This window comes from Sturnira hondurensis, unplaced genomic scaffold (genome assembly GCF_014824575.4).
Source record: "Sturnira hondurensis isolate 20B ecotype Veracruz unplaced genomic scaffold, ASM1482457v3 Scaffold0013559, whole genome shotgun sequence".
NCBI lineage: Eukaryota > Metazoa > Chordata > Mammalia > Chiroptera > Phyllostomidae > Sturnira > Sturnira hondurensis.
Window position 1 is genome coordinate 77,002 of NW_028086190.1, and position 14,389 is coordinate 91,390.

The window sequence follows — 14,389 nt, forward strand, 5'->3', positions numbered from 1 at the left end:
AAGGCGTTCCTGGAAAGCAAGTTCCAGGAGAAATGTTTAAAAGCACACTTTGCTTGAGATAATAGAAAATACAGCTAGTTAAGTACAAAACAGTGATGCTTAATGGCAATAGTCACAAGACGTCCAGTTTCTGCTTTTTGCTTTAAAGATAATGTCTGTGATGCACAATTATGAGATATTTTTGCAGAATCTTGGTTCTTCAACTCAGCACCTCTTGTTCTCACAATAAAACTTTAAATTGCTGATGTGTGCTATGTCTTTGTCAAAAGGAAAAGATAATTCCAGAGACACAAGGAAAATTTATAAGTTTGTTTTACAGAAGAAATAAAAGTTGCCACCAGCTGCTGATGCCCAGAAGTCTGGTTGCACAAAATGTTATCTATTTCTGAAGAAACACAGTCTTTCTCCTTGATTCCCTGAAACTTTCCTTCCTCTACTGCCTAGCCACATAAAACCTCCCTACTTTTGCTTTTTGAGAAAGACGGACTTGAAATATCTTTTTCCCCTGCCCTGTAGCTCTGGCCAAATTGAAATTTCTTCTACCTCCAAGCACCAGTGTCTCAGTGTTTGGCTTACTAGTGCACTGTGCACATGAATCTGAATTTTGGGAAATTGTTGTGACAAATTTAATTTATTTCATTATAAAGGCAGAAAAAAGAGTTTGAAATGACTAACATACTGGAGTATGATGAATTGTATAGGTCTGTAACAAATGTTTCATTAAGAGCATAGGTCTTATTCCATGATTTTCTTCCTCTCAGAACATCCCAGATACAGCAGGAAGTTTTCCTATTCTTTCTTTTCCATAGAGAGACTGATTCCATGGAAGTACCTCCTCAGGTCCAGCACGAAGTCATCATAGCTCAGGACAGTCCTTTCATCCCCAACTCCGAGAGCAAGCAGGTCTCTAGGACTTCCCAATACTTATAAAGTCCAGCAAAGAATTTCTCCAGGCTGGTTCCAATCAACCTCTGATGCTGAACAGGGTGAAGATCTGCTGAAGGATCTGGCAGAGGACAGAAGAGGTCTGGGCCTTCTTGGACTTTGCTGCCATTCACCAGAAACAACAGAAAACAAGTGGAGTCAGCTAAATGTCCATGAGTAGGAGGCTGCCTAAATAATTTCTGAAACAATACAACTATCTAAAAACATAAAGACATTCTCTGTTAATACAGGAAGATTTCTAAGTGAAAAAAATATGCAGAACAGTGAATATGGTAAGCCACCTTTTACATAAAAATAGGGAGTATAAAAAAGAATATAGCTCTATTCTGGTTAGTTTGCACATGCATGAAAAAAATAAAAGAATTTAAAAGATAGTAATAACTTCAAATTGTGGAAAGTGTCAAAGTATACATTTATTCACATGCCAAATTTAAATTTACTAATAAATAAAGAAGAAATTTAAGTTAATAAAATATTTGTAAAGAGAAGATCAAGAGGGACATGCACACTCAAATATTGCTGGTGACATTGTTTTAAAATAAAACATTTGTCTTGAATCAGTATTCTGCCATTAGAATTTATCCGAAAAAACTGGAGTTTTGTTCCCAAATTCTATTTTTATTAAAGATTCTACAAAACAATGTAAAATAAGAAGATGTGTATTCAGAAATAAATAGTGGGCAAAGGAAACTACTGCCACTATGTATAATTGCTGACAGTTGTGTGGTCATTTAAAAATTTGTGAGTGGAAAACAAAAGCATGAAAAAATTACTGATGATGAAATTCCACTGCAAGGTAAAAAATATAGGCTATATTATTTACATAGCATGGTGTCAGTTTAGCATTTAAAGAGACAAATGGTATGTATTTTAAATTATTAAAATTTTGAAAATATTAACTAGTTATAATTAAGGTATCCAATAAATGGTATGCAATATAAATTATAAAGTCTTTTATAGAGGAAAAATTTTAAGCATCTTCCACCATGCACACTTTGGCCTTGTTTCCTTTCCATTTGCACAAAAGCTGCATTTCATTATTATTCAAAAGCCAGAAGCCAGGAAGTGTAAATCTGAAAGAAAAGTATACATTCAGTGTGACGCGCTCAGATGCTGTTAAGAGTTTACACCAAACGTGCAGCCTAAATACGTGCAGCTATTCCGCTTCTTCAGCCACACATACAAGAGCCCCCAGGAACCCAGTGCGCCTGCCCAGCTCAGCTACGCTTCACACCCCCGCCTTTCGCGTCTCCGCACTCTTCACCCTCCCCTCTTCCACGCCCGCCCACTGACGAATCGAGCGGCAGCGCAGCCGCAGTAGTTGCTGCGGCCGCTCCTAGCCCGAGGGATCCTGGGACTACGCCTTTCCGGAACGACTGGCTCGGCTTTCGGGGTTAGGCCCTTTGTTCCAGGCCGGTGTTCCAGGCCCTTGCTCCGTGACAGGCCCGTAGCCTCAGCAACGCTTTGGTGACAACGGAGGACTCTACCGGCGGTTAGCTGGGGTGCGCGGCCTGGCTGCCGAGGGAGCTGGGGAGCTGGGGAGCTGTGGAGCTGCAGAGCTGCAGTACGTGGCGGCACCTCCCCCCCAAACGGAACCGCTCGGAGAGCAGCAGCAAAAGCCGCCGGACAAGGTGAATTGGGTTACCTAATTGCCTTCAGATGATGATGCATAACAGTCAGAATTGAGGTCCACAGCGCTTTGTGCTTCTGGTGCACAACAATTTTAAGTGGATAACTGACTGGTGTGCCTGAGGGGTGCCACGTGACTCTTTGCTGTTAACAAGGAAAGCGAGTTCTCCTGCTCTTTGGACATCCTCGTTTCCTTGAAAGCATTCCGGTTTTAACCCCTTACTCCGGCATACATCGTTGTGCAAGAGGCTTTCCGATGAAAGTGTCTCTTGGTAACGGAGAAATGGGCGTCTCTGCCCATTTACAGCCTTGTAAAGCAGGAACCACTCGATTTTTTACCAGCAATACTCACAGTTCTGTGGTACTGCAAGGCTTTGATCAGCTTAGAATAGAAGGATTGCTTTGTGATGTGACTCTGGTGCCAGGTGATGGAGAGGAAATCTTTCCTGTTCACAGAGCTATGATGGCATCTGCTAGTGATTATTTCAAGGCTATGTTCACAGGTGGAATGAAAGAACAAGACTTAATGTGCATTAAGCTTCATGGGGTGAACAAGGTTGGTCTGAAGAAAATAATTGATTTTATTTATACTGCAAAACTTTCTCTTAATATGGACAATCTTCAGGACACACTCGAAGCTGCCAGCTTTCTACAAATTTTACCTGTTCTGGACTTCTGTAAAGTGTTTCTTATTTCAGGAGTCTCTTTAGATAACTGTGTTGAAGTTGGGCGAATAGCTAACACCTATAATCTTATAGAAGTGGATAAATATGTCAATAATTTCATCCTGAAGAATTTTCCTGCATTACTGAGTACTGGGGAGTTCCTAAAACTCCCTTTCGAACGTCTTGCCTTTGTGCTTTCCAGTAACAGCCTTAAGCACTGTACTGAACTTGAGCTCTTCAAGGCTGCCTGTCGCTGGCTCAGGTTGGAAGACCCTCGGATGGACTATGCTGCAAAATTAATGAAGAATATTCGATTTCCACTAATGACACCACAGGACCTCATCAATTACGTGCAGACAGTAGATTTCATGAGAACAGACAATACCTGTGTGAACTTGCTTTTGGAAGCTAGTAATTACCAAATGATGCCATATATGCAGCCAGTGATGCAGTCAGATAGAACGGCCATTCGCTCTGATTCAACGCACCTGGTTACTTTAGGAGGCGTTTTAAGGCAGCAGCTGGTGGTCAGTAAGGAGTTGCGGATGTATGATGAGAGGGCACAAGAGTGGAAATCGTTAGCCCCCATGGATGCCCCCCGTTACCAACACGGCATTGCTGTCATTGGAAACTTTCTTTATGTAGTTGGTGGTCAAAGTAATTATGATACAAAAGGAAAAACGGCTGTCGATACAGTGTTCAGATTTGATCCTCGGTATAATAAATGGATGCAGGTTGCATCATTAAATGAAAAGCGCACGTTCTTCCATTTGAGTGCCCTCAAAGGACATCTGTATGCTGTTGGTGGGCGAAGTGCAGCTGGTGAACTGGCCACAGTAGAATGTTACAATCCAAGAATGAATGAGTGGAGCTACGTTGCAAAAATGAGTGAACCCCACTATGGCCATGCAGGAACAGTATATGGAGGCTTAATGTATATTTCAGGAGGAATTACGCATGACACTTTCCAAAACGAGCTTATGTGTTTTGACCCAGATACAGACAAGTGGACACAGAAGGCTCCAATGACTACAGTCAGAGGGCTGCATTGCATGTGTACAGTTGGAGACAAGCTCTATGTCATTGGTGGCAATCACTTCAGAGGAACAAGTGATTATGATGATGTTCTAAGCTGTGAATATTATTCACCAACCCTTGACCAGTGGACACCAATTGCTGCTATGTTAAGAGGTCAAAGTGATGTTGGAGTTGCTGTCTTTGAAAATAAAATCTATGTTGTAGGTGGATATTCTTGGAATAATCGTTGTATGGTAGAAATTGTCCAGAAATATGATCCAGAAAAGGATGAGTGGCATAAAGTTTTTGATCTTCCAGAGTCGCTTGGTGGCATTCGAGCTTGTACTCTCACAGTTTTTCCACCGGAGGAAAACCCTGGGTCACCTTCTAGAGAATCGCCTCTTTCAGCACCTTCAGATCATTCCTAGGACTAAGGTGATATACATCTTTGCAGTGCATAGAGGTTGATCTGGTATTTCCCCTTTAGTTGTATCTTCCAATGATTGGTCGAGTTATTAGATGAAAAGGTAACTGACGTTTTTTGTATTGTTTGGCTCAGTATGTTTATCAGATGTTTAAATGGATTCTGAAAATATTCAACATAGGTGTTTTAACAAATGTAAAAAGATCGTGAAAAATGTTAGATGTCTCTTTGTGGTGTTATGTAAGTGAAATTGTAGGTGATTGTAGTAAGTGTGTGGTTATGTTCATCATGCTTCAAAGTTGGAAATTTTCATCTAACTGCAAAACATCAAAGGGAGGCTGCCCGCTTAACCTAAAATAATAAACAAAAGGCCATCACATATAGTTAGCTACTTCCCTTTTTGTCAAGAATTTTTGACATGGCTGCCAACTCACCAGATTGTGTGGGTGCATTCAGAATTATGTGAAATTTCTTAGGTAGACAGGAGGAATAATAAGTTCAAATGTATTAACTCAAAAAGTCAGTATAGCTCTAAGGCAGAGTTTGTATCTCTGGAGAGAATATACACGTGCATACATACACACATATACATACATACATATACATACATACACATACATATACATACATACACATTTAGTTTTTAAATTGATTGGCATTTCAGGTAGAGGGAAATTGTTTTTAAATTTAAGTTTTTCTACCAAGCAGCTATTTCTATTCAAATGGGAATTCAGTACCAGAGAGTAAATGTCTATATAGATATGCCGAATTGAAATAGATAAGTACTATGTTAAATTGATAACCAAGTTTAGCATTTGACTAAGTTGTTACTTCAGATAAAACTTATGTTACTTTTTCTTCATGTATATTTTCTGTAGAGTTGCTTTTATATAGATTATTTAGCTAAGTTAAGGTTTCAGAGAACTGCTTTTGCTTAGTAAATTTAAGCTCTGCTTTTTTCTACATTTTCGTTCAGTAAAACTTATAAAAGCAAAGAAAGAAATATGCTGAACAAAGCTATGGTATTTTAAATTCAGTCTCCCAATTTAGTCATGCTAATAAGATTATTAGATTTTGGCTGGTTGCCCTGGAGCTGCTCCAGCCCAAGTGCATCCTGATCTTCCTCACGGCTGTCATGTAGGTTATCACCTGAGCAGGCAGTAGATACACTCTGCTCTGCATCAAATCAGAACAATATCCTTTTAGCTATGTCTAAAGGACTGGACCAATTTCAGATTCCCTGCGGAGCCAGTTACAGAAAGCCTCAGGCACTGCTATCTTGCAGGCAGAACTAAAGTACATCTTGAATATCAAGTATATCCCTTCTGGTCGAGAACCACAGGGGAAGATCTTAATGGGACCTTATCAGCAAATGGAATTATAGGAGTCCTCTGTAGTGAGTAATTCTGAAGTACTTTCCTGGAATATCTACCTGAAGAAAAATTTTACATGCATACAGTTACTTACATGTATATGTATGTATATATCCCTATTCTTGGGAGATTGTCACAGTGTAAATCAGGAACAGCCTTATTGTTATTGACAATCCCATAATAAAACTCAGGAACCAAGGCAAAAGGAATTGGCTCCCAGGGATCTGAACTTTACTGCCCATACAAGTGTTGATTCATTTCAATGCTTTTTTATGATTTCTGCATTGGCAGAAATTTTCATACTTTTATGTTTTTTTAATGATTTAATTTTTTATTACTAAAAATAACACATTTGGATACATTTAGTAAATAGAAAATGTAGAAATTGCTGTTAACCTTATGTATTGAATAAGCAAGAAATGGCATCTCAATCATTTCTCTGATTATTAATGAAGTTGAATGTGTTTCCTAAGATCAGATGTTCATGTCCTTTGCCTTTGTAGTAACTATTGGAGTTGCTTTGTTTTTCATACCAAGTTACATGATCTCTTTATATAATAAATACAATTTAACTGGCATTTTCTTGCATTGATTTTTTTCTTCAATATTACAGTTTTCCAAAGGCAGGGTCATTCAATTAAATTTCAAGATCAAATTTGTCCACCCTTTTTGCACTTTGACCTTTGGAGAAAATTTTGCTGTCCTTTTACATATTACCGATGTGACACCTTGCCCTTTATCCTATTGCTTTGTCAGTGCTAATGTTTTTTTTAAAATATTTTATTTATTTATTTTTAGAGACAAGGAAAGGGAGGGAGAAGTAGAGGGAGAGAAACATCAGTGTGTGGTTTCCTCTTGTGTGCCCCCCACCAGGGATCTGGCCTGTAAGCCCAGGCATGTGCCCTGACTGGGAATCAAGCCAGGGACCCTTTGGTTCACAGGTTCGTGCTCAATCCACTGAGCTATGCCAGCCTGGACCTCGGTGCTAATTCTTAGCATGCAAAGGTGGCATTAACTCTTTGTCTCCTGTTAAGTAGCTTTTCTTATTGAAATGAAGAGGGATTTTTATAAAAATCTTTATTTTAGTAAAAATATTAATCATTATTTACAGCATATAGTTTCCCATCATTTCTCTTTCAGTATATGTCTTAACGTGAAACTTTTTGGTAACATAGTGAAATTAGTTTTCTTTTTGCCATTTTAAAAAAATTATTTGTTTATTTGGTGTGTGTGTATACGCATTTAGTTTTATTCCAACAAAGCAACTTTTACACTTTTAACATTTAAAACAGCATCATCTTTTCAGTGAGACAAAAAGAAAATATAAAAGTAAACAGGACAAAATTATAATACAGAAATGTAAATTCTGAATAAGATCCTATAGATTCTGCTGATTCTCCTATTGAGTGGCAGGGCTCAAGTCATCGTTAGGAGAGAATTTTACTTTCAAAGTGTCATCTTAAATTGAAAGGATGCCCATTAAACATCACAATTAAACATGCCAAAGGAGAAACCATGTCAAAATGCCCACTTAATCCACCCAAACATCTCAAACTCACCTTTGCTGACCTTCTATACAACCCCCTTTTTAAACAAGTAGATACATGTCGGTAAGTGCTAACTGTCCATATTAGAAGCACATAACTGTGTTTCTATGGACACACTTACACTGTGTCCATAGAAACAGTGTAAGTGTAATCTCTGAGCCCAATATACAGAGAAAAGAAGAAAACTAGAATTCTATGCACTACTACATAGGGGCCTGGCACCCTCCAGCTTCCAGCAGAGCTAAAGAAGCAAAAAAGTTTTATTTCCCCACAGAGCACTGTGGTGTTGATTTCATAAAGGTTTTGTCAAGGTAGGAACAGATAACAATAAACTTGGAATAGAAAGGGGCGGAGATTCTTTTCCCAGTATATTCTGCCTAAGGTACATTTCCTCCCAAATAAGGTGACAACCCTTGTGTAAAGGAGACAAAAGAGACATCAAAAACAGGCAGACTGAGCATAAGAGGGGGAAAAAAAGTGCAACCCAATCCCAGGGACTGGAGAAAATTAAAAAAGAAGGTTGGAAGCCATCAGTGTTCCATTATGATCTCTCTCTTCCTCATCTTCCTCCTCATCATCTTCACCTTCATCCTCATCAGCTTCATCAGTATTTTCCAACCCTTCATCTTCATCATCTTCCCCTTCATCATCCATATCAGGGACCAAGTAGTACTATAATGGATTTGCCCAAATATCTTTGATGACTTCTCCTAACTCATCTGCACCTGCATCAGAATGGTCAGTAAGCCAGGTAGAAAAGCTTTCTGGTTCTTCCTACTGCCTCTGCCTCAGGCTTTATTCTGTGTTTGACTTGAACATTCCATTTCCAGATTTCCATTTGATTTCTGTGGACTTTGAAGATGGATCTCCACTCTCATTCAGATGAAATTCTTTTGAGAGAACTTGATTTTCAAAGTAAGGATTTTCATCAAAATAACCATCTATTCTGTAATAACCTGATTTAATATCTTTAAATTCTGTCACTTCAACTCCTGTCAGATAACGCAGTGTTTCTTCATTCTCTTCTCCAAGCAGTGCAGACACTTCTAATGGTTGACAAATGTTACCCCAAAAGTTAGGATTTGGGCGGTCAATTCATCTCTTCTGAAAAAAATGGTTGATGGAGTTTGTAATATTTCTCTTCTACTTTCAGAATCTCCCCACTGGCATTTTCATTAAGTCTGTCTATTTTGTGCTTCTTCACTATGTTCAGTTGTTTCTTGCTGGTTTTTTTTTTTTCTTCCTTCCTTTGGCAAGTCTGAGAGGTTAACTTCTGTGGCTTGAGGGCAGGAAGAGGCTTCAGTTTCTTTGGGGTGGAAGTGAGACTGGCGTTTGGGGGCCATGCTGTGAGGTAAGTTGCAGAATCAGACTGAAGGGAAGTTGCGTGGCTGGAAGATGCTCTGAGAAATCTTTTGTCATTTTTAAAATGCTTTCTTAATTTTTTCTTATTATGAGATGGTATAATTATCCTAGTATTTTGTGATTATGGATATGATTTTTCTAAACTTCCAATATAAAATTTAATAATGTTTCCAAGTTACCATCTAATTATTCCATCGCCACTTTCTGAATAATCTTCACTTTCTCACTGAATTTTTAAGTTATTTAAAATCATATAATAAAATTTAATTTATTATATGGGCAATTTAGGGTATTTTTCCTTCAGTTCCAATGATCTTTTACTGAGGTTGTCTTGGTTATATAGATTGCTGTTTCAACTGGGATTTTGTTTTCACATTATATTCCAAACTTGACTGCAATAGTAAGAAAATACATGGTCTTCCATGTTTTCTGTTGTTGGGACTTCCCTTGATTCTTACAGGTTTGTTTTTTTTAAGATTTTATTTAGTTATCTTTAGAGGGGAAGGGAAGGAGAGAGGGAGAGAAATATCAATGTATGGTTGCCTCTCATGCGTCCGCTGCTGGGAACCGGGAACCAGAACCGGGAACTGGCCTGCAACCCAGGCATGTGCCCTGACTGGGAATCGAACCGTGATTGTGTGGTTCACAGGCCTGCGCTCAACCCACTGAGCTTCACCAGTCAGGGCTCTTACAGGTTTTTGAGTGCAACATTACTCTCATTGATTCTTAACAGTTTTTTGGTGTGGATTCTCTTGTGTTTTTACCTTTAAAAATCATATTACCTACAGAGTATAAAAACTGTATTTCATATTATTTGTTTCATAACTTCAAGCATTGGTTAATTCTTCCAGCAAAATCATAGTAGTTACAAGAGACATTGTATCTTGTAAGTATTTTAATAGGGATAATTCCAGTTTTAGAATTCCTTAGTTAAAGAGAGATGTTCTTGATCTTGTTCATGAAGTATCTGCTTGTTTCTCATTAATTGGGAGTCTTGAAGTAAGAGATTCATATTTTTATCACAAATACTTACCAAAATTTATCAAGGTGGCAATTTTCCTCATTTCAGACACTGAAGAGTTTGTTTCTTAGTTTTTGCCAACTGTTGGATTAGAAAGCATTCTCTTATATTGCTAAGTGCATTATCAGTTAGCATAGTTTAGAAAGCAATTTGGCAAGAGTAGTAAAAGATTATTTTCCAAATACGCATTTTGGACATTAAGCATATTTCTGGAATTAATAATGAGAAAAAAAATAAGCCTTCAAAATGGTCATCTCAGAGTGATACTATTATTATTTTCTTCTCAATAGGACCTCATCAGACATTCCATAACTTTACTTTTAAAATGAAATTTTAGAAAAATTCTTCCTACCAGGATTTTGATTCCTTATTTTTCTTATATATTGTTAAGTGTATATTTGAATGACTGAGTGACAGTTAAAACAAAAAGACATAGATATTCATTAAAGGTGACTGCACACACTGCAGAAGTGTTGAAGGCGAGTTTCTTGAGCAACTGCACTAATGATAGGTAATTATTCTCTTGGTAACAGTCTCCGAGCAACCACTTTCTAGGAGCTGATGTTACTCTGTCATCTACTGGTTGAAATTCAAAATCCTTATTTAGATAGATTACATAAAGTGTAACTTTTTAAAACAAAATCGTAATGATGAAAACCAGCAGTAATTTTTATATCATATGTGAAAGTTCAGACTTCAAATCATACTTAATTACAAAATATAAAAAATCCTATGGTAACTTTTGGTGTATATCCTGGGTCAGACAATCAAAGAGAGTAATTGTTTTTTGCTGTCACAAAAGTGCAGGTCTAAATTGCTTTGATTTTATTGATAATATAATTTGAATATTGAAAATCTGCAATATTTCATTAGGACTCTAAGCATTTATATCTACTATTACATTTTTTTCTTTCTTTTTTTTTTAGTGGATTCCCCATTACCTTTTCTTTCTTTTTCTTTTTTTGGTACAGAGCCTCATGAAGATACACAGTAAATCTTTTCAACAGTAAAAGACTGTATTATGCAATAAGTCTAGGTATAAGTAAATCTGAGAAACATGATATTCTAAGAGCTATTTATATTGGTTTTCCCATGCAGATGTTGGGATTAGAGTTCTATTCTGATCGCATAGGTCTCGTCTAGTCCACATAGCTTACATCTAGCCCAGACAGCAATACACATGAGCGCGCACACACATGGTACACAATGACTTCTGGACTAGCTGATGCAAATTCCTCTTTGTACCATCCATGGGCTCAAAGAAAGTTCTCATTGGCTATGAGAACTTTAAGAGTGACAGAACTACCCATTTCCTCATTCTCCAAAACACTGTTTCAGAAAAAAATATCCTTATACGTTAAACATTCTTTCTCTCAGAATGGCATATAACTGAGAACAGGTCATCTCTGAATAATGCCTTCTGAGGGATATCTAGAGTGCACATACCCCGGTATTTCTTTTCCAGATAGAACTGAAGGAACAAGGTTATATTTCATGTAATCTTAGAATGAGTGTAAAGCCTATGACAGCAACCAAGATCTGTGACCTGATCTCAGATGTTTCATCATGTACCACCCCTTCAATTGGAAGTCCATAGAGTATTCAGGCTCTTTCCTGTTCTCTTTCAGAAAACTGTTGCTATAGAGACAGAGGTTTATCATTCTTTGCCTCATTTCACCCAACAGCCAGTCAGCAGAATCTGTGTATGTGTGGGTAGGCAGCAGGCCTGATTTCTACAGACTCAAACAACCTTATCCTATTTGGGAAGTATATCACTTAGAAGTCAACACATTAGCAATTTATAAAAACTTTCTAATTCATAGTAAATCATGAATCAACACATATTCAATATAAAATCCTAATTTGAAATCAGTAATAACATTTATTTCTTAATGCTAGGCGAAATGTTTACTTCGGTATTTTAAAATATGTATTTTCTAAAATTTTATTTATTTTTTAGAGGGAGGGGAAGGAAAGGAGAGAAACATCGGGTGCTCTGAACCTCACCAGGCAGGGTGTGGCTTGTTTGTTTGTTTGTTCGTTTGATCTCTCTATCCTTTTCCAGACGAGAAAGTCACAAACAGGTTTCACAAAACCTTCCGTATATCACATGTATACAGATACACTGTAGATGTCAATGAATTAAGCTAGAAAATAGGGGAAAGAGTATTTTATAACTTTCCAGGCTAGCTCTCCAGTTTTCTGTAGGAGGAAAAGTCAGGACCTAAAGAAAAAAATAGGTTGAATCTTGAGATGCTGAACTTCACTGTTTCTCACAGGTCCATGAAGTCCAGCAAGTGGCTATTTGCACTGCCTCCTTGTAACTGGTTATTGATGACAGGAACGGATGGTGTAAATATTTAGACCAGGCCATGATTAGGGAACAATTGGTTACAGGGCTTTCTTTTTTTTTTCAAAAAATAAAGAATAAATATTGTTTTACAAAATAAATGAACAAACAAAACAGACACAAGCTCATAGATACTGATGGTTGCCAGATGGGAGGGGGTTGAAGAAGGACTGAGTAAAAAGGAAGAAAGTAAGTACAGATTGCTAGTTACAAAATAATCATAGGGACATCGAGTTCAGCATAGGGGATACAGTCAATAATATTGTGATGACTATGGGCTAGGTGGCTGCTAGACTTATCAGGGGCATCACTGCTTAAGTTACAACTGTAACCACTATGCTCTGCACCTGAAACTAATGTATCATTGTATGTCAACTGCAGTTTAAAGGATCAAAGTCTTTTCATTGCAAAAAATAATGTGAAAAAAATAATGTTTAAAAAAACTTTTGGATTGTCTTGTAGAAGGAAACAGGTCTTAATTTCTTTCAAAGTGAAATATTTGATTTTCTTATCTGTGTTCCAAAGGAAAGAGATTCTAGGTAAGTAACAGCAACTGAAACCATAGAACATTGGTTTTCATCATACAACAATATTCAAACCTAGACATTGGTATCCCCGAGGACACATGAGTAATATCTAGGGATATGAAAGCACATGAATTTAAAGAACACACTTTCACATCCTGGAGACTGATAAACATTCAAGATAAAACCGATCTGCTGAGAAGAGCAAGTGTGGCCTCTCTCCAGTCCCACCTTGTCTCACACTCCGCCCTTATATCACCTGATACACCACAGGCCCTCTTACTCATCTTAAGCCTCACGATGGTGCATTCCTCACAGTGCAAAACTTCTCTGACAACAAACGCAGAGACACTTCTGGAAGGCTTTGTTCTTGAGAAGCACTCCCTTGGCGGGGAAGCAGGGAGCGCTTTAGTAAGGTGCCGATGCTTTATTAGCTACCTCCTCTCTCTCCTGTATAACATCTTCCTCTTTACTAGCTGCATTTGATCAACATTAAACGTACTTTATTTTCATCTTCATCCTAAATATGACCATTATCCAGTCCTACAACCACATGTATTGTCTTGCTTCTGTCGTTCTGTTCATACCCAAACTTCTTGAATGTTTTCTGCAAGATCTGTCCCTACTTCTTCACATGCAGCTCATTTCTCCACTCACAGCAATGTGCCTGCAGCCTCTCTGTTCTGCTGAAACTGCTCAGCCAAGGTTTACTAGGAGCTAAATCTTACTGAGGTCAGAGATCACTGTCAGTTAGCTGTGACTGACATCTCAGAAGCATCTGACATTGACCACATCGTCTGTGTAAATCTGACCTTTCTCTATCTGGTTTCTATGCCATCATTTCCTGCTTTTCTGCCCCTCCTCTCTGTTCTTAGTTGACCATACCCTGTCACCTTAGGGAACGTTAGTGTTCCTCAACAGTCTAAGCTAGATGCTGCACTTCATCCTCTCTGCTCATACAGTCTCAGCCTCCCAAATAGTTCCAAATGTCATCTCCATGATTATGACTTCCATATGTACGTCTCTATTCATGATCATGTCTCCAAACATTAGACCCGTATTTCTACCTGCTACCCTAGAATATCTCCTTGACCATGTCTAAAATTGAATATGTACTTTCAGCCTTTTGGCCCTTAGGCCCTCCTCTTCTTCCTGTTTTCTCTATGTAAAATGGCTCCCATCATCCTTCCGTTCAAAATAGACGTGGACATCATCCTTGACTCCAAAAAAAAAGCAAATAACAAAGCAAATAAGACAGAGCCCAGTTACTAATGAGCTGAATCGGTGAAGATGATCTCATTCCTACCGCCTTAGTTTAGTTCAGAATGTAATGACAAAATACAGGAGTGGGTTGCTTATAAATAACAGAAATTTGTTGTTCACAGTTTTGGAGGCTGATCATGGCCTCAGCCCGGGCAGTAAGGCACCTTCTTTGTGCAGACTTCTTGTATTCTCACAAGATGGAAGGGAATAGGGATCTCTCTGGAGACTTTTTTATAAGGGCAGTAATCCCATTTGCGAGGTCTGGGCCC

The 14,389-nt window shown here is 38.1% G+C and overlaps 1 protein-coding gene and 1 pseudogene across 1 annotated transcript; one reads left to right on the top strand and one right to left on the bottom strand.

Moving 5' to 3' along the window:
* The first annotated feature begins 2,252 nt into the window (after nucleotides 1-2,252).
* KLHL9 (kelch like family member 9) lies at nucleotides 2,253-6,631 on the top strand. Its single transcript, XM_037061891.1, has one exon. The coding sequence runs from the start codon at nucleotides 2,831-2,833 to the stop codon at nucleotides 4,682-4,684; it is 1,854 nt and encodes a 617-aa protein (XP_036917786.1). The 5' UTR covers nucleotides 2,253-2,830; the 3' UTR covers nucleotides 4,685-6,631.
* Nucleotides 6,632-7,766: 1,135 nt separating this feature from the next.
* LOC118997985 (protein SET-like) lies at nucleotides 7,767-8,971 on the bottom strand (annotated as a pseudogene).
* Nucleotides 8,972-14,389: the final 5,418 nt, after the last annotated feature.